At 27.9% G+C, this 20154-nt stretch overlaps 2 protein-coding genes across 3 annotated transcripts; one reads left to right on the forward strand and one right to left on the reverse strand.

Annotated features, from left to right (window-relative positions):
- Positions 1 to 1224: 1224 nt before the first annotated feature.
- LOC111041965 (cilia- and flagella-associated protein 58-like) lies at positions 1225 to 10332 on the forward strand. The gene is made up of 16 exons (XM_022326435.1): positions 1225 to 1893; positions 1984 to 2187; positions 2265 to 2410; positions 2470 to 2641; positions 2718 to 2894; positions 2960 to 3097; positions 3193 to 3454; positions 3510 to 3648; positions 3723 to 3918; positions 3974 to 4082; positions 4159 to 4337; positions 4471 to 4643; positions 7081 to 7243; positions 8448 to 8672; positions 8743 to 8853; positions 9595 to 10332. The coding sequence occupies exons 1-16, from the start codon at positions 1849 to 1851 to the stop codon at positions 9703 to 9705; spliced, it is 2550 nt and encodes an 849-aa protein (XP_022182127.1). The 5' UTR covers positions 1225 to 1848; the 3' UTR covers positions 9706 to 10332.
- A 156-nt stretch (positions 10333 to 10488) lies between these two features.
- Positions 10489 to 14521, reverse strand: LOC111041905 (lipopolysaccharide-induced tumor necrosis factor-alpha factor-like). Of its 2 annotated transcripts, none has more exons than XM_022326361.1 (3): positions 14104 to 14514; positions 13318 to 13438; positions 10489 to 10774 (listed from the first exon to the last, which is right to left on the reverse strand). In XM_022326361.1, the coding sequence occupies exons 1-3, from the start codon at positions 14258 to 14260 to the stop codon at positions 10672 to 10674; spliced, it is 381 nt and encodes a 126-aa protein (XP_022182053.1). In that variant the 5' UTR covers positions 14261 to 14514; the 3' UTR covers positions 10489 to 10671. The 2 variants fall into 2 exon arrangements, with proteins under 2 accessions (XP_022182053.1, XP_022182062.1); XM_022326370.1 differs by lacking the exon at positions 10489 to 10774 and adding an exon at positions 13159 to 13246 and having other exon boundaries at positions 14104 to 14521.
- Between the last annotated feature and the right edge of the window lie 5633 nt (positions 14522 to 20154).

Raw genomic sequence — 20154 nt, forward strand, 5'->3', positions numbered from 1 at the left:
GCACGATGCATGTTTAAACTAAATAATGATTATACCTATAATGAAGATTTTTATCATGTCACGCGTGAAACGAAAACGTACATTTCGGGGAGAATCAAACGCATTTCACATTGTACGATAAACAAAACACACACACACACACACACACAAACGCATATATTTATATAACTATATATAACACATATTAACATAAGTAAATATAATAATATATTATAACCTCGAACGTCTGTATGTGTCTTGACTCTTGAGTAAACCATGAGCGATGCGTATGATGAATGTCTAAATGTACAAATATCATTATCAATCCACACATTATGCATATTATTATATATTATATAGGTACCTATACGTACATGTCCGTCTCGTTATTAGGTAGATATAGTATAATTTTGCGTATAATGTTTGTGTTAATTTATATTTTCAAGTGTATCGAGAATCGAGATAACCGACCCCGCGTTTTGTTTTTATAAATAACAATTACACACAAATGGCGATCAATAAATCTCAAACGTCCGTTTCGTTTTGTTTTTAAGTCCCCGAAGTAAAGATTAATATGTTGTGAATAATGTGACGATATCCTTTTGAATATTTCGTTTAATCGTGACAACATTGATTAGATGTGTATACTGTATAGCATGTTGATACATTAAATAATGTTGAAAATGGTTTGTTGTTTTATTTGACAATTTTTAAATAAAATATTCTTGTTAAATTAATATGTGTTTATTGACTGAAAATTAAATTTAAGAAGTATACGATTGTAATCCGTTCATATACTCAATCTAAATTCGTAGTTTATATCGTTTCAATACCATCGGCTAATTAAAGTATTAAAAAAATTAAATTTAAAAATACGTGCATAATAAATTATTTGAAACAGAATATGTGTTTATTTTCATTTAAAAAATTGAATATTTAACAATGATGAAAAGATAAATTAAGTGTTATCAGTCTTGGTGGAAAAGGATATTAGAAAATACAGAAAAGTTGCTTTTAGCGGAAGTGGAAATGTCAGACGCCAGCTACAACATCTAAAATTACACTTAAGTTTCAAGAGCTTTACACAATATCTTAGACATTTTATGTACCTACTTTAACTCTTAGATATAATTAATATTAATTATTTAAAACTAATAACATTTCAAAAGTAGATAACTGGATCGGTTTTATGTACTTATATAGAATATACATGTATACCGTATACGTTTATTTTATTTTAAGTAATAACAGTTTTAATATAAAATTTGAACGTCCGATTTGTATCAATATTGAATTATATAAATTACTCAATCATATCAAACATAGTTTTGTAACTGGTAATTCGAGCTTGTATATTTTCCTTAGTGCTTTTACAGTTTATATCTAATACTTCCATTTTAACTGGGGATAACGCCATTTGCTAAACAAACAGTGTATTAATGTGGTGTTATCAAGAATGGTAAGTTATCGTATTTCCAAATTGAAGCAGTAAAAAAATATTTTTCTTTAAAAAAATAATAGATTGTTCATTATCATTGGGCTGCTTCTGTTGTATTCAACTTAATTGCAAATACGACTTATTAAATAGGCTGTCTTATGTATGATTTTCTCTGATGTTTACAAGTCCAGAATTTACATTTTAAAAAATGTCACTACCTACAAAAGTGTCAATGTTTAAAATGTAAGACACTATGTTTCCCAGTACAGTTGAATGCCATTTAAAGCTTAAGTAGAGAAATAGATTTAAAACTTTTTTAAACATTCGATCAAGCCAACACAGCACGTAACCTTGACTACTTCGAAATGTCTTGCGAGACTTAGAATGACCTGTTTACACCGACAGCGTAGCTCATTCGTAAGACTTGTACAATGGAAATAAGCAACTCTAATAAAACCAAACCGGAATACAAACATGTGAGTAATATTATATATTATAATCACATCAAATTAAATTTATTTTTATTTTTTTTAATTTAACATTAAATAATTTATTTTATTTTATAGGCTCTTGAATTTGCTACGGATCCGCCTCTCACAGAAGCGCTCGCTCATCTGTGGGCGGCTGTTCAGAAACTCGGTGAAGAATCTGTAAAATGTATAGAGGAAAAAAAATCGTTAACGAGCGTGATGGACAATTACAGGCAATTAATGCCAGAAATCAAACAATCTATTTTATTGGAGCAAAACACAGTGGAAAATCTAAAAGAAGTTAAAATGAATTTTTTGCAATACGCAAATGATTGTGTAATTAATTTATAATCATTAAACATTTTATACTTTTGTAGGAATTAAGCTCTGCGCATCGTATGTTGGACGCTTCTAATCTTCGAGAACAAATAATTCAAGAATCCAACGATAATTTACTGGCACAAATAAAGACCTTAAAAACCGAACTGGATTCCAAAACTAAACAAATGGAAGAGGAAAGCTTGTAAGTTTAGTTTGTACATTTTTGTTTCATTTGTACAATTCTATTATACATTTGGGCAGGTTTTCTTCTATGGGTCAAGGTGATACGAGCCAATTAGAGTTGACTAGAACAAAGCGAGAACTGACTAAAATAGACATGGAGAACAAGCGTCTAGATAATCTCTGTGAGTCGTTGAAAAAAGAGCTAGACAGTGCCGAGTATAATGTCAGAGATCTGGAAGCCGATTTAGCTGTAAGTGACAGTAAACAGTATATATATATCTACATTAATTGGTTCGCAATTAATTATTTCGTATATTATTTTTAAGGCTCAAAGTAACAATCTAGTGAAAGAAATAAAAACAAAAGAAAAATTAGAGGACCGAATAAAAACTGACAGTGATCAAATGGAAAAAATAAAAACTGAACTTGGTACCATCAAGAATAATTTCAAAAAGGCTGAATCCAATATAGAAAAACTTAACGAAACATTAAAAGACCTAAAAGTAATCTAAAATAAAAAGCTGTTTTCATTAAATTTACATTACCTATGTATACATTTTGTCTTTAGATCACAAATAACAACTTAAACACAAAAAATACGTCGTACGATAAACAAATAAAGAAATTAACTAGAGAATTAAAAATTAAAACTGAACTGAGGGCCGAGAGCGTTAAAGAAATAAATAGACTTCAAGATAAAATAAATGTATGCTAATATTGTCATTAATCCAATAAACCTCGTACAATATTTTTCTTTAACTGTTTGATTTACACTTTGTTTTGATTTTCAATCAACATTAGTATCAAGAAAATGAATTATTAAGAGTTCAATCCGAACTAACACGTTTGATTGCTACTCATGAAACATCAGTCAGAAAGCGACAAGAAGTCGTGGAGGAGGTTGAAAAAATTTCTGAGGAAAAAAAAAACTCTGAAAATGATGTTGCTACTTTGGAACGTAACTTAAATGCATTACAAGAAGATAATATCAAACTTAAAAAAGTATTGGAATTAACAGAAAGAGAAAAGAAATTGCTAGAAAAAAATATGACAAAAGTTAATGGTAAATAATTATTCGATACAAGTGTATTATTTTACTGTAACGATTTTTTTTTTAGAACAAATAAACGCATACATCGAAAAAATGAATATAAAAGAGTCAGCATTTCGAGTTTTAGAACTAGAATTTAGCAACGCACAAAAATATATTGATAAATTAAATTTAGATATAATTACAATGAAAAAAAATAAAGAAAAGTATCTAATAGCTTATATTTGTTATCATAATATTTTTGATTTTATAAAATACTTACATCATGTTCATTGAACAGGTTACACCATGAAATAATAAATTTGAAGCACAAAATTCACGAAGATTCGGTGACATTAAATCACAAAGAAGTGGAAGTACAAGAATTAAAAAAAGAGGTAAACAAATGGAGTGACAAGTTTAAAGAGCAAGATCACGACCTACACACTATAAAAACTGAAAGAAATCTGTTTTCTAAAAATCTCACTGAAGCTAAGGTCTGTACTTGCATAAATGGAGTATTAATTCATTATTAATTTTATTTGTCTTCAGGATGAAATGGAAGACATAAAAAACAAAATAAAAATGATTTCACAGCAACTCGAACAACAAAAGGAATACGTCGCGTACAAAGAAGTGCAATTGACGAAAAACGATACAGGTAAATCTACGTTGGCTTATGAGTACACTACTAAACTGTATTCACTATGGATCATCCTCTATAACTTGTCTCACAGTATTAAAACAAACCGAAAAGGAACTTCAGAAATGTCAACAAGAAATCGACGAGTACGAGACCCGAGTGGAAGGAATGTCAAATGTATTAAAGAAGAAAAATGAAGACGAAAAGTCGATGATAATGACATTGAAATTATTACAGAAAAAAATAGAAAAACTTCAGAAACAGAATGATGAAGTAGGTGAAATGGTTTTTTTTTTATTTGGCTCGAATGACAGAAACTCATTGAAATTATAAATAAGCACATTGTTTTCGATGCATTAACCTTGATGATACATTTTCACGTAGTTAAAGTTTACATTTTACACAGGGTAACAAAGACAAAAACAAACTCATAAATCAAATGAATAAACGCAACGAGGAGCTATTAAAACAGAAAGATGCTAATGACATATTAAGAACAACATTAGGCAAGGGTGAAGTGGAATATAATAAAAGGATTGACGATATTAGATTGCTGAAATCGGAAGTAAAGAGTTTGAGGTAATAGTATTTTATCCGATTAAATAACGAGTATTTAATCAAAACACACCAATGCCACGAATTAACGCCAAGCTTTATAACTGTTCAGTGTCAAAATTAAATTATACGGTTATTAAATTGGACGCATGCAAAGTTGCAATAAAAAATATACAAAAAAATAGGAACTGTGTGACAATATTATGGTTGTTGGCACAGCCAGCACAAATATTTAACATTTTAACGCACAACTTGAATGTATTACAAATTCAGATTATTTAAAAAAAAAAGTTACGTTCATAGTTATCATAATATTATCGTTTTGAATTAGTTTGAAAAACGTTCATTTGTAGGTTCACTTTAACAAAACGAAACAATTTATCGAATTACATTAACACCTACCATAATTAATAAGTCGTATAATTATTCGATTGATAACTATTATTTATTTTTTTATTATTGATATAAATATTACCTAAACCGGCATCTATTGTCATTAGGTTTAAAGTTTTATTCACACAGTTTATAGTATTCTATTATTTACAATGAGCGTATACCTACTTTACTTATAAGCTGTATAATTGTATTCCTATTGAAGTTAATGATGTGATATTTGATATTATAGTAAGTCTGGTTATAGTAATTCTCTTCTCTTTTCTGGTATGTGTCATATGACTTATTTATTGATTGTATTGCTTATTATTATAAAGACCAAACATACTCGTATTTTCCCAAGTACAAATTATTAAATTAATGAAATTTGAGTGATGGAATATGAAATTAACAATGGATACCTGAATAAATAAATTATTCAACAAATTATATAATATATTATGTACCTATTAAATATATACGAATTATAAGCATAAAACAAATATTTTAATAAAAAAAAAAATTTTAAACACAAAAAATTGGTAGCATCACACCAGTAATTAAAAATAAAACATTTTATTTATACCGCATTCATACATTAAATACTATGCAAATAATACTTCCCAACCCAACCAATGGGACAGCAGCTGCCAATAAATAAAAATAATATTACTTTTCTTTTAATAAAACGAATTACCTAACCCTAAAATCAATAACTGTTTGGTCATTTTTAAACTTTTAGATACTATTTTAATTATTTACTTGAATTTAATTGTTTATAGCACGTTATTTAAATTTATTAACAAAGCTTTAATTGATGACGTATTTCGATAAACAAATAATTTTCAAAAAAAATAAGTTCCGTAATTATTTAAATTGTTTTTCTCAGTTATCTAAGCCCATATAAAAATTATTGCAACCTGTTACAATAATCACAGTTTGCGAGAACTATATTGAACAAAAATTGTGCTTAATACTTGAAATAAAATCGATTAATTGATTAAATTGTTACTCTATTAGTACTTTTGTTTTAGATTCTAATCAGTATTGGACCGTTGGTAATATATTTCTGTTTATTGTTTTCACATATTTTCTTTTCGAAAAATACATTTTTAAATAAGAAGATTCGGTAAATGTATGAACTCGTTATAAAAGCAATTTATTTGATTTATTTGATTACTATAGGTAAATAAAAAATATTAAAACTACCAATTTACGATTTTCATCGATTGCAGTATTATAACCCTATTATAAATTTGGAATAAACTCAGCGGCTTAATTTGGGATTAACATCTTTTTTGAGTGTTAATCACCGCAGTATATTTTTTTCTCACTCTGCTTTTAGATTATAACATAATGATGCGGTGGAGCAGTTAATATAATTTTTATAACGTGTTTCATGTTTCTGACATCGGTTTGTGTAACCTCATAAATCAATTGGAATTTTAACAGAGATTTCCAGCAGTTTCATAAGACGCATTAAAAAATCGATAAAAAATGTACATTTTTATCGAAATCGTGACCGTTATTACTTATTAGAAACGCGACTCTCCTCATAATCGTTTTTTATCGAATAAAATATAATTGTCTGTTCTGAATAGTAATACAAGACTTTTCAGGACACCAAACTTTTTGTTTACAAGATTTTTAAAGGATTTTTTTCTTCACATTCTTAGACATTACGATGAAAATAATAATTTTATTTCATCGTAAAAATATAAACGATTGGATCTATAAACAAAATTATTATAATTATACAATAAGTAACTAGGCACATAATAATTCATATTATCCACTCGATGTTTCAATTCTAGAGTGCACGATAAATTAATTTTACTAATAAGCCAACACAGTTAAACAAACGCAATTTAATACAGTACTATTGTCTATTACAGTATAGCACTGTGCGCATGGTAGATAAAAGATATAAAGTAATTTATAAAACTGTTATTTTACTAAACATTGAAAAATAACTGTATATATATAAATGCTTTGTGGATATGTATATATATTGTTATTCATGAGTGTGTAAAAATGAAAGTCTATACACCAAATACGTATCTAAACTACCTATTTTATTGCTTTTTAGCGTTCAGAAAAACTTGTTGATGAAAAACCTATCAGAAATAGATGACATAAGAGTCGAAGTACTTAAATATGAGCAAAAACTGAACCGAGAACGTTTGAAATGCCGGGCTCTAGAAGACATGTTAATCAAACCCACAAACGTACACCGTTGGAGAATATTAAAAGTAATATTATATTACGAGTATAACGTACCAGTGACATTTCTTAAACCATTGATGAGTAGATCTCCTCCCCTCCATCTTGATAATTAGAAATTGTTTTTTTTTTTTATAATATTATCAATAAATTAATAAAACCAAAATTTTCCAATAAAAAAATGGTTAAAAAGTATGCTATGCATTAGATGTCGTGTGGGTAATGGATGTGTCAAATTTGAATTAAATGATATAATTCATTGTACCTATATATCAAAAACGATTCTGAGTTAAGACTGCCTGTGAACCTATTTAACTTTTAATTTTTATCATCCCCGACGCAGAAACTACTGGGAATTTTAAATTTCACTTTTTAACATATCAAATGCGCCGACTAGATTCAATGCGCAACCAGAAACCACTCCCAAAGTTGAACATGGAATCATTTTTGTGACAACTTTTCGTGAATACGGAGAAACAAAATAAAATTTTTAAAAACCAGATGTTCATAAAATCGATAAATTTATCACTCCTATCAGAATTTTAGAGAAAAATGTATATAAGTAGTTAATTAATGTAAGGCGTGGAGCGGAAGTTTTTTGTATCCTGATACGTCGAATTAAAAAAAAAACGAATCTCCACCTATTTTTTGAGCTTCAGATATGACAATGCCCCTACCGTTTGATACATTTACCCCAAGAATATGAGCCGTAAAATATAATTCTTGCTCACACTTTGGAAACCGATAGGCGAAATTATGGACAATACTGCAGCTAAATTATCATAATATGGTGAGGATCGATGAATTTTGATTTCTGCACAGGCTCGTGTTCTCTCGACACAGGACGTCCTGAATAAAACGAGATTTAGATTATAATAAGTGTTTATTTCATATAACTATTATCGATTTATATTGTAAATCTATTTGTGACAATTTCGTTACGTCACCAAAATACTACACAATACAAAATGGCGCTAAAATATTATACCTATATCGGTTACAACTATACACACTCGTCATAACCTGCTGTGACTAGGGTGACAAAACATTATTTCAAAACGCCTGTGCTCGCAGACACGGAAATGTATAATATTATTTGCAGCAGTTCAAAATAATTGTCATCTGTCACAAATAGTGCACCGGGATCCCCGTGGCACCACGCCACGCCGTAATAGTGTTAAATAATTTCATTTATGACAATAAACATTAATATATTATACTGTTATCGTCCAGAACACTGATCCACCGGCTTACGAGACGGCTGCCAAAGTGAAAATCCTTCAAAAACGGTTACTCGAACAATGCACCAGAGTATTCGACAAGGATTTGCAAGTCCAAGAGATGCAGACTAGGTACGAAAAACTGAAAGACGAATTCATTAAGCTACCAGGCAGAGATATATTCAGAGAGATGAACGATATCAAAAGAACTCTATTAAAAAAAGACGACAAAATGAGGGTAAAGTCGGTTTAAGTGATGCGGTTCAATCATGGTTTAATTATTTTTTACATTAAACAAATGTATTCAGAGCTTATCCGGAGAGTTAATTATCAGTCAACAGACAACAAAAGAGTGCATGTTTGACTTGGAGAGAACGAAGAAAGACTTAAACGAATTTAAAAACAAATATTATGAACTGGTAATCATTTTTAACTCATTATTTAAAAATAAACTGGGGTGTGATTTAAGATTTCAATTTTTTTTTTTGTAACCTTATAGAAAAAATTGCGTTCACGAAAACATGGAAAGTTAGAGTAGTTTAAATATAATTCAAGTGAATATCTGTGGAGTTAAAATACCTAGACAAGTAGTTCTCCTTTTCACAATCAAACTTTTAATCACAAGAAATCCTTTATTTTAACAAATTAATTATTTTTTTAACCTCGTCTGATCAACAAAATAAAGTGTTAGCTTATCATTTTTAAACATAAGCCTCTGTGTTTTGTTTTAATGACATTTTAGACAAAGGGTTTGGTTTTTAAAAAAATAAATACTTATATAAGGAAGTTGTAATTTTATTATGACCTTCCGATTACAATCATTCAGTAGCAACAATTTGATTGAGGGTACTCTTAAGCTACTAATCTTACGTGACAATCCTCGTAAAAATAAATATATAATGAAACTCAAGAATAAGTACAATATCACTTTAGTAAAAGTCGCTGACTTTTATTCAATGGCTTCAAAATATAATACAAATTATAATAGTATGATGAATAATAAAATATATTTAAAGTATTTATTATGTTTAATCTCATGAGGTTTTCTTTAAAAAAATATTGTCGAGTTCGTATTTTTGAATAGACACTGAAGTACATAAAATATAAGTCGTTCTACATAATATTATAATATAGGTACATTGTTTTCTTTAATGTTTCAGAAACGCGTTGTGACAAAAATCAAACTTAAAAACCAAAACTCTGCTGCAGCATTAACTAAACCAGAATCAACTCCTATGAGTTATAGCAATTTTTTAGATATGACTATATAATAAGCACTTCTATTTGAACCTCAATTTTTTTAAATAATAATTATGATAAGTTTTTTACATCGAAAATCAATTTTAGTGTATTATAATAAGCAAGTGTTTTTCTCAACACTTTGTGTTTGCCAAATTATTATAAGCAACTAATTAGACAACTTTTTATTTAACTCGGAAAAATAATTTCCATTACTAAGACTCTAATATTATACTGTGAAATACTTTTTTCAACACTTATTATCAACATCACAAAATCTATATTAAGCTCACATTTATGAAAGTGTAAATCAAGTGCCATGGAGATACTTGATTGGTGGCTTGTTGAAAAGAGGACATCCGTCAACGAAACTTTGGGCAGTAGCAAGTTGAATTATTATTCAATTAAAAATGTATGGCATCAATTGCGTTTAAGACGCCTTAAAGGGTGACTAGAGAAAGTCTATGAAATATAGATACATTTTGAAAACTATGAATTTTTAGCTTCTAGCAGTTACAAAGCTGATTAGTACAATTATTATTATAAACCTACATACTATTGTTCTTCTCTATGTATAACCCTTGAGAATTTTTTTTGTTATTACTTATTAATGTAAACATTAGATCTGTTCAAAATATATTATCACAAGGAGTATAGCCTTTTTTATTAAAAATAAAATAATAAAAATAATATACAAATTATAAATATTAAATTGATAAAAATTGGACAAATCACCAATGCAATGATAATAGTATAATTATAAGATAAACTGTTACATATTATATTATGGTAATTATAACTATCTATAGTTAATATTTTTTTTAATTTTAAACATCTCTATTTCAATTTTCAAATACCATAAGCAACTAATAATTGTACACCTTAAAGTTCTATACACTTGAAAGTTGGGATAGAACCAAAAAATTATCAATATGTTTGAAATAGCTGTATGTTGAGTTATTAACCATAGTTCATACATTTAATATGTATCGTCATTTTTATGGCTTATACGTTCCTAAGAAAGACGCACACTGAGGACATCTGTGGTCAACTTGTTGGAAGGATTTAATAAAGAACGGTAGACATGAACATAATGTACACCTGAAACATACAATTAAAAAGTTGTAAAAGTTTAAAAAACAATTATTTTTAGTAAGTTTAATTATGGTTGCACATATTTAAGTAGTGATAAGATATTAGGTACTTTAACAAGACTTCAGTATTTGATGGAAGTTAAATTATCAAAGAATAATTTATATATGTAACTATACGAGTACCTAAAATTATGGATGGACCCAGGAAGGCCAAAAGACCACTTCTCTTCCACACTAAAACAAACTCACTTATTTACTCGTTTTTTTGGTTATATTAGTTTATGATTGAATAGTTTATATCAATGGGTTTTATTTAAATGGAAATCTACTCAGTTATATTAAAATAACAAAATCGAACCATAGTAATATGGTATGTGTAAGGTGGGTACTTTAAAGTTGAAATATATATGAGGTGTTAGTACACAACTATTTCATTTGTGATATACATGTTTTGAATTCATGGAACCTCGCAGATCATTACAATAGTCAATAGATGTACCTGAGTATGTTCGATATTAATATATTTTTACTTGTTAAATCCAAAATTATATTTAGTTATCAATAAATAATATTATGTTCTAGCATAACCTAATAACGGACTATGTAAAATAACATTAACTTACTAATATTTTCATAAAGTAATATCAAAATACATTAAAAAAAGTGGACATCAGAAGTATGTATATACTATAGTGTTGTGGCAAAATATCTCACAGTCTTTCGTTCTATATAATTTCCAAACAGAGCCACCTCACTTATTGTTAATAGGAACCCTAGGTTAAAATAATATTGTTTATTTTTTTTTTTGTGTTGAGTTCGGATTGCGGTGCTTGTAATATTTTCTTCAAAATTACAATATATCATATTACATAGTAGTCACGATATTACACCAACTGTACAGCATTTTACTTCTCATACAATAGTATAAGACAATACAACTATCGAGTACCAAAGATCTATTAAAGAAATTTGTTAATATAAATACAAAAATTGAAATATGTTTCTTTAAGACAATAATAAGGCCATTATATTATACAGTATAGTGTACAGTACAGCATATTTACAGACAAAAACAAAAACACAATATCGTAAAACAAATAGCTCAATCGGTCTTTTCAGAAACCAAAACTACTTCAAAGAATGAATAAATATATATGTATTACATATTATTCTGCTTTGACAACAACTGAACGCCACTAAACATATTTAGTAAACACTAAGACTGTATTTGCGTTTTAGTTATGTTGTATAATTTTTGTGTTTTTTTTTATGTCTATTATATTTTTATACTTACTTAAGATTGTATTCAGCTCAAATAAAACTTTTAAGTTCTAATAATGTGACTTGTTTAATTCTATTTTTCTCAGCTCTCTTATCATAAACATAAAGTATTAAAATCTTAATTCCAAACAAAGAACACAGAACCTAAGTTTAATATTTATACACAAGATTAAAGATACTTAATTCCGCTTTTAATCAGATATAATAATAAGCTTTTTTTATTATAGTATTTGTAATGTGTTATAACTTTTGATAACTTATTGCTAATTAACTTCAACATGGCTTATCATTTTTTCCAAACACATTAAAATATGACTTAATAAATTAAAATTGATTTCTGGTGTATGAAATAAATATTTTTTTTTATTTAAATATAAAATCACTTTTCTCAAACCAGTCTTCAAAAAAAATCTTTGTATAATAATGCCTGAGAAATTATAAAAATAAAAATATGCGAGAAAAAAATTGATATTACTAACTGTGAATAAGTACTGAATATTATTAAACATAAGTCTAGGTATATTGTGTATAAGCTATTACAAATTACCAAATCTAAAAGTAAAAAATCATTTGTATTCTATAATATTGTTCTGTGTACCTATCTATTTATTTAAATTTTACAATGATATTTTTGAAAATTAGCTGCAAATAATTAAATATGCTGAACTGATTATGAAATTATTAAAATAACAAACTCAACATTCAAATCACTCTCCATGGTCCAGATATTATATAAAAGTGCAATCTTCACACACGCAAGTTGTAGGCAATGTATAATGTAATCAGATTAAAATTGAGTACACGCACTACAGGCATAATATTTAACAAAATATAGTAAGTAACAAAAAAAACTTTAACCAACAATCATACTTACAGAGTCATCAATAGCAACAGTCTAATAATATTACAAGTGTACTGTACATCATTATTCAAAATGTTAAAGCTACAAAACTGAACAAAAAACCTAAAGAGCACTCAAAAAGTCGGACAACTCACAAACTATTACAGAAACATGGTAGTACCCACCCACTTGTTCCATAAATGGCAATACAATATTAATTTTAAACTATAAATTATAATGAAAATAGTTTTGCTACAAACAAGATCACATTGAATACTTGTAAAATATATATTTTATGTCATATCATAGTATGGGTAATAATATACGGAACGTTGGTGCACAAACAAATCTGAATCACTATAAAATAACTGACATTAGAACAAACGAGTTAAATCACATAATATTTTAGTGTATTATTATGTACATACCCTACAATAAATATTAGCATGCAACATAAGAATGCTTCGTTTGACGGCGATTCATCGGTTTCTGTAATTATATAATTGTGGCACGTCGGACAAAACATATGGACTGGTTTTGGACCCAAAGCTAGAAATAATACACACACAATATTATTATTATTATAGCCATCAGTTTTTCATTCGACCGCAAAAATTAATTTTCGAAATCCACATTGGGTATTATAATTATCGTACACGTGCGAGTCCGTTTTTAACTTACTCAATTATGCTATAAAAAGATACTATAATGATACACTCGAATTTCCATTGATTATTTGTTTATGTCATAGAAAATAAAAATATATTAAAAGTCTGTATATTTTGATAAATACAATATAAGTAAAAGTGATTTGACTAAACGTCTAAACATTTGTGACATATTGACTTGATGGAAGTAGGTGTCCCGTATGTCCACCACTTCTTCCATCAAAATCTCCAAACGCATAGGTACGTTTGGCTTATTAAAAAAAGCGTGCAAATAAAATCCTTTTTTTAACAAAGCTTACAGATAGGTACTGACCGTTTTTAATACAGAAATTGTTTGATTTACAGTGTGACAAGCCTAATTAACAAAACAAATTAAATCTTCTGCAAATTAATTTATCGAAAACAGTTTAATAATTTATTTTCAACATTTGAAAGTATTTCCAATACTATTCAGGCTATACACAATGATAATGTATTATTGATAATGTAGGTTCTAATCAATTTTCTTTGTATCAGTTACATTTTAGAAACTCGTAAAACACATACTTGATTCTATTATTATAAACTCGGGTGTAAAATGTTGCTGTTGCGTCAGGTGATCATTAGAGTACATCAAACTTCCTGGATAAATTCCTGGGCCTTCGTCATACGGCGGTGGTGGTGTGCTTACCCTCGGTACGGGTTTTGAATTATTACGATCCATGACAGGTATTTTATGGTAAAAAATGTATAGTTATGTAGGTTTTTTTGAAACACTTAAACGTTTAATAACTATGCATAACACAATTTTTCACATACGACTGACCGTATTAGTAACCTCCTAATGCATTCATCAACTTTTAAGTTGAACACGACGAGTTTTTAAGAACCACAAAACACTCGAGTCTTAAATGGTAATTTTACTGCGAACGACAACTTAAATTCATACTAGCGCACAGTACAGATAAGATAAGCAACTTTATAAACCATGTTCAAAAAAATCACTTGATGACGATAGACAGATGTAGGTAAGCACATGTAAAATAGTACGTTTAAGTACCTATTAAATGAGAATCATTTTCAGCTCATAATAAGCATCGAGAGTATAAAATTATTGATAGTTGCATAGAATTGTTATCGTTTAAATTGAAAACAAAATAACAAGATGAATTAAACTATAATTATGATAACGTAATTAGGTACTTATAAATAACGTGACAAACTCGCCATGACTGCCGAGATCTTTTTTTAATATATCAGGTAGGTATAGTCGTATAGGTATTTTTGAATTCTGAGAGAAGCGAGCAATATGTATACTTATTTTAAAATTATGCATGTTTTGGTCTGAGATATTTTTTGGACTAAAAGAAACGATTCAATTTCCTCGTGTTTACCATATACCTACACTAACGTTTAGCGATTTTGATGGAATATTGTACTTTAGAGTTTAAACAACAGTTAATTAGTAGGCACCTACTAACTACAACTACTAAATAATGTTGGTGGTAGCAACAAATTATACATTAAGAGAAAAAATATTGATTTAATAGATGATTAATGTTATACATCATCAGGTATCAAGTCAAAAACTATATCATTAGAAATCTCCTTTCATAATAAGATGAATTTATACGTAATTTCATAAATATGGAATAACTTAGGTAACACTCTGTACATCCATCAACGTTTAACTGTGTGTATTATAGACTATAGTACCATACTTAGAATACGTGTCTTTTGACTACAAAATTTTGGTAATTTATTTTGTATGTATAGGTAGATATATAGTAGGTACATATGTCAGCTAGTTTCATTAATTTTTAATTTAATAATTATTGAAATAGTGAAACATAACCATTAACCACACTACAGTGAATTGAACCATTTCCAAAAATGTATAATTTATGTTTCACAAAATATATAGTTTAACTACTTAGCATACACAAAACAAAAGTTTTCTGTATTTTATTTTTCTTAACAGTTTTCAAACTTCGAATGAAATGTCCTAAATCATTTAGATAAACTATTGTTGTATTTCTTTATATAAATTCCGTTTGAAATAATTAAGAAAATCTATAGCATAGAAACAATAAAACATTTTCAAAATAAAGTGGTTAAAAAAATGAATTATACACATAAAAAATAATAAAAACCAAATAATTTCTAGTTAGTATAATGATTGAATGATTAGTTTTCAAAAATATTAACTTAATGTAAAACTATTATTTTAAAATAATATGCATTTATAATAATTAAGAACCTATTATTTTATGACACACCTCTAACGCTTAGGTAAATGAGTATTTTAATTTGAACAGAATATTGAATTATCTGTTATTTATTGAAGAGATGTACACGTCATCGGTGACACAAAATATAATTAATATATTATATTGTTTTAGACTTTTGATATCTGTGACTGAAACCACCAGAATAATTGAAAATCAATCAAACACAAATAGTCCGTCATAATAATTAGTTATTGGATATGCAGTGGATTCCGCAGTTAAACTTGGGGACTACTATAGTTCTGTTTGTCCACATTTTCGATTCTGAGCAGAACGATGAACGTATTGATTTTACAATAATGTGCGTTTTTTTATTTTTGTGTCTATCATCAGAAGAAAAAAAGTATAATAGGCACATGACATTTTTGATTATTATTTGTTTTTTTTTTAAACTAATGTCGGTAAAATATTTTTTGCTGGGTCAAAAAATATGTATAATATGTAATACAAGGTTCCTCATAAGTTGTTGGTAGAAATTAAAAAAATTTGAACGTTAATCCACAATAATATTTTATAAGCGTTTGTATCTAGAATCCTGACAAAATTCGTAAAAATCACGAAAATTAGAAAATTATTCTGAGTTAGAAATTCATTAAAATTTTTCTTTTTATATCGAAGATTCATAATTGTATACAAGACTCCTTATAAGTTTGTTTACTTTTACATTATCTTTACAGCATCAGGATTTCGGTAGAGCGTTTTTTTTTTTATTGATTTCATAAACATAATATTTAGGATTTGATATTAGACCTTCAAATAAAGTACAGCTCAAATTTTTCTAACATGAAAAATTTAAAAGTATAATTTAATTTATAATGAATAATTAGTATTTATTTATTATTTATAAAAATTATTATTAGAACTTTTAAAAATATATATATATATTTGACTTTATTATGAAAAATTACAATCTATACAGCGAGTACAATAAGTAATATAAATATTTTACAGATAGTTTACAGGTTAAATTATATACATGAAGGAGAAATCACACATTTGTGACGCCCCTCATTATTAGAACTACAAATAAAATATAACTGTCAAGAGGGGTAGGCCCCCCGCCCCTCTCGAATCCGACACTGGAGGATGTAGTTATCTATACTGTAAATGAAAAATAATATATTAAATACCATTACATACCGACACCCTTTATATCTTATTAGATACCCACACTTAAACAAATACGCATTACGCCATTTTGCTTAAAAATGTCTGAAGGGAATCTATATGAACCTATATACAGGATGTACCTACAACACGCGTGTTTGGGCACAAATTCGTATTACCAGTAAAGTAGTCTTTACGAGGTGGGGGGGGGGGGGTCCAAAAGTACTGGTTTTCGTATACCGTGGTGAGTTGTTAATTGACTATTTAATTATTTTTTTCAACGTCTCTCCGACCTTAAAAAGTTAAGACTCGAGCCACAGGAAAAGTGTGTCCAAGTCCAACTGTTGGGTGGATTTTTGATAGGTACTGAATAGGTAAAAATGCGCAATCGTATTGCACCGACCACGATACATCTTTTTTGCAGAGTTTATGATATAATCTCCATATTATACGAAAACAAATACTGGAATTCGGGTGAATTTATATGGATACATCTCTCGAATTTTCGACATAGTGTGACAGTATCTTTCTTTTAATTTTATATCGCAATGAGATCATTAACCTCAATTTAAACGACTATAACAATTAAAGGTTTTTGACATATTAATGTCACCTTTGATTATTTTCCATAAATCGAGAGAACCATTTTAAGCGTACGAGAGCGATTAATAAGATAACTTTGTCATCGAAAAAAATGGCAGTATTTTGTGTTATGGGCTCATTAGAGGCATACAATATTTAGCACAGGATATAAGCCACGGAACACAACCATGATGAACTAAAAATCTAACTCAAACTAAAATTCATGATTTCCAAAATACAGCACTCTCGACAAAAAAACTTGAACCTTCACAATTCACAGAGGCCTTAAAAATTAAATCAATCAAGAAAAGAGCACTATTTTATAAATAGGTTTTTTTAAGATTTTTCTAAACTAGAAAACCATTACAGTCCATTCATAAATGACTTAAGTACCTAACCCTTCATTTTCCTAAAATTTTCATCGCAGATTCTTAAGAATAATGTCCCGTTTGATTTAATTATCTTTTTACATTATTAATCTCAAACCAAGTATCATTGATGAGCTTCTTGAATACGTAACCTTAATACATGTTTTCCTTCCCCCTTTATCACGTAGGTACACTGGTTTTGATAAACCTACCTTTTTTTGTGAATTATATTCTTACAAAATTAAAAAATAATAACCGTGATTTGTATGTTTTCATGTCCAGCGAAATTATTGCTCGTTCGATTTTCTTATGTAGCCAGAAATCACAATGATTTGTATAAGAAAATTTAGTAACAGCGTTACACGTCTTATTATATCCTTATTATTATTATTATTATTATTGCATGATATTTATCGAAACCAATTTAAATAGGTCAATGGCTTCTCTTTACATTGTATCAAAGAAGTTTTTTTCATTATGGCAGCGATTTTCTTTTTTCTGCTATGTCGATCTTATCAAACACTTCTGCTGAAACTGAAGTATTTTTCATTGTTACTCTCTCATTTCTCTCAAGATTGGTTTATTAATATTGTTGTTCTCTCTAATAACGATAAATGATGAATTTATCGATTACGCATGAGGTACCTGAAACAAAGATTTTTAAAGGTTTGGACAAATATATTTTCAATATTCCTTATTATATTATAGATGGCTTATCCTCCAAAAATCCCTCTATATAATTAATGTATTAAATTTACAAATACATGTTTTAATTTTAAAATAACGTTTTCTTACAGCTATTGCCTATTAGGTCATTAAAAAATACCAATTATTGAACCTGTTTCTTCGTATTTAGTTTATGATTGGAATACTGATTAGTGATTACCAATTTATTACCTTTAAAGACATAATAATATTTGATCGTGTCATTTTATGCATGATTATTCAATATTATTACATTAAACATCAATGCGTTAACATTATATTAACATTATTGTACCTATACTCTATAGATATTACACTCTATAATAATATAGTAATTATTTTGTATGATCGTTCCTTCGTTAAATAGGGAACAAGATTATAAATTGTTTTTCCATCCAATAATAATTAGTATCCGTATTCCGTTGAAATTGATTTAAGTTTACAGTAGCTTATAAAATATTTAGATGTATAATTAAATTCATTAGCACCTCTAGATTTAATGGTAATAATCACGTCATTATTTTTATTAATTACAAAAACAATTTTTATTTTTTTTATTTATTTAAATTTCCAACGCCTCCAGGGCTAAGAGTATAACAAGTACAGCAATGTTTAAGTGCAATATGATAATAATATAAAAGGCAAAGAATACATTTTAGAGATACAATTTGCATAACAAAAAATGTAAATAATTGAAAAATAAATCAACAAAAGACAAATTATTAATACACAAAAAAGCGCCATCAAGAGGATCATAGCGAACCCAGTATTAGTTGAGTAGAATTTAATATTAAAAGTAGATTGGTGCCCTGTATTAAAAGAAAGGATGGATAAATGTAGAATAACAAATCAGGAGAGTCAACTAACCCATACAATAATTTGTAGACAAACGAGATGTCAAATTCTCTTTATTTATTTATTCTCTCTATCTGCAAACGATTTAAAAGCCACAGTACCACCACATCAAAACAAAGAGTTTCTTATGGACCTATTTATTGTTAATATTGTTTAATCGTTCAGTAAAATATGTTAATTCGTGAGAATATAGGTATCAAACAAAAGATATATAGGTAGTGACTCAAAAATAAAACGTACAAGTGAAAAATAAAATATATTTATATTTGGTCAGTTCAATAATTAATTGTACACCACTTAGAAAAGTTATTCAAGTTATTTAGTTCAAATTAAAAGAATTAGTCTAATAATCAAATAAAATTAAAAAAATCAACTGGAAATGTCATCATTGGGTGGCTTCTTCTAACAAGTATTTCAACGTAAATTAGCACATAATATTATTCTGATTGTGGCCTCCGGGTACAGATTGTACGTATATATTTCTTTTAAAATAAAAAATAAAAGCTATTTTGTAATAATTTTCAATCAGAGACATGTTTAATAGCTTTAAATAATTTTAGATCATCTGTAAAAAGAAGGAATTTGCAAGACAGGAAACATTGAATGACGTCGATAAAAACATTAAATAACCAAGGCGAAAAAAGACCACCTTGAGGGACACCTGTGAATACAAAAATTGGACCACAGGAACTGCAAAACCAAGCTAGTAAGAG

The sequence above is a fragment of the Myzus persicae genome, unplaced genomic scaffold (genome assembly GCF_001856785.1).
Source record: "Myzus persicae strain clone G006 unplaced genomic scaffold, MPER_G0061.0, whole genome shotgun sequence".
Taxonomy (NCBI): Eukaryota; Metazoa; Arthropoda; class Insecta; order Hemiptera; family Aphididae; genus Myzus; species Myzus persicae.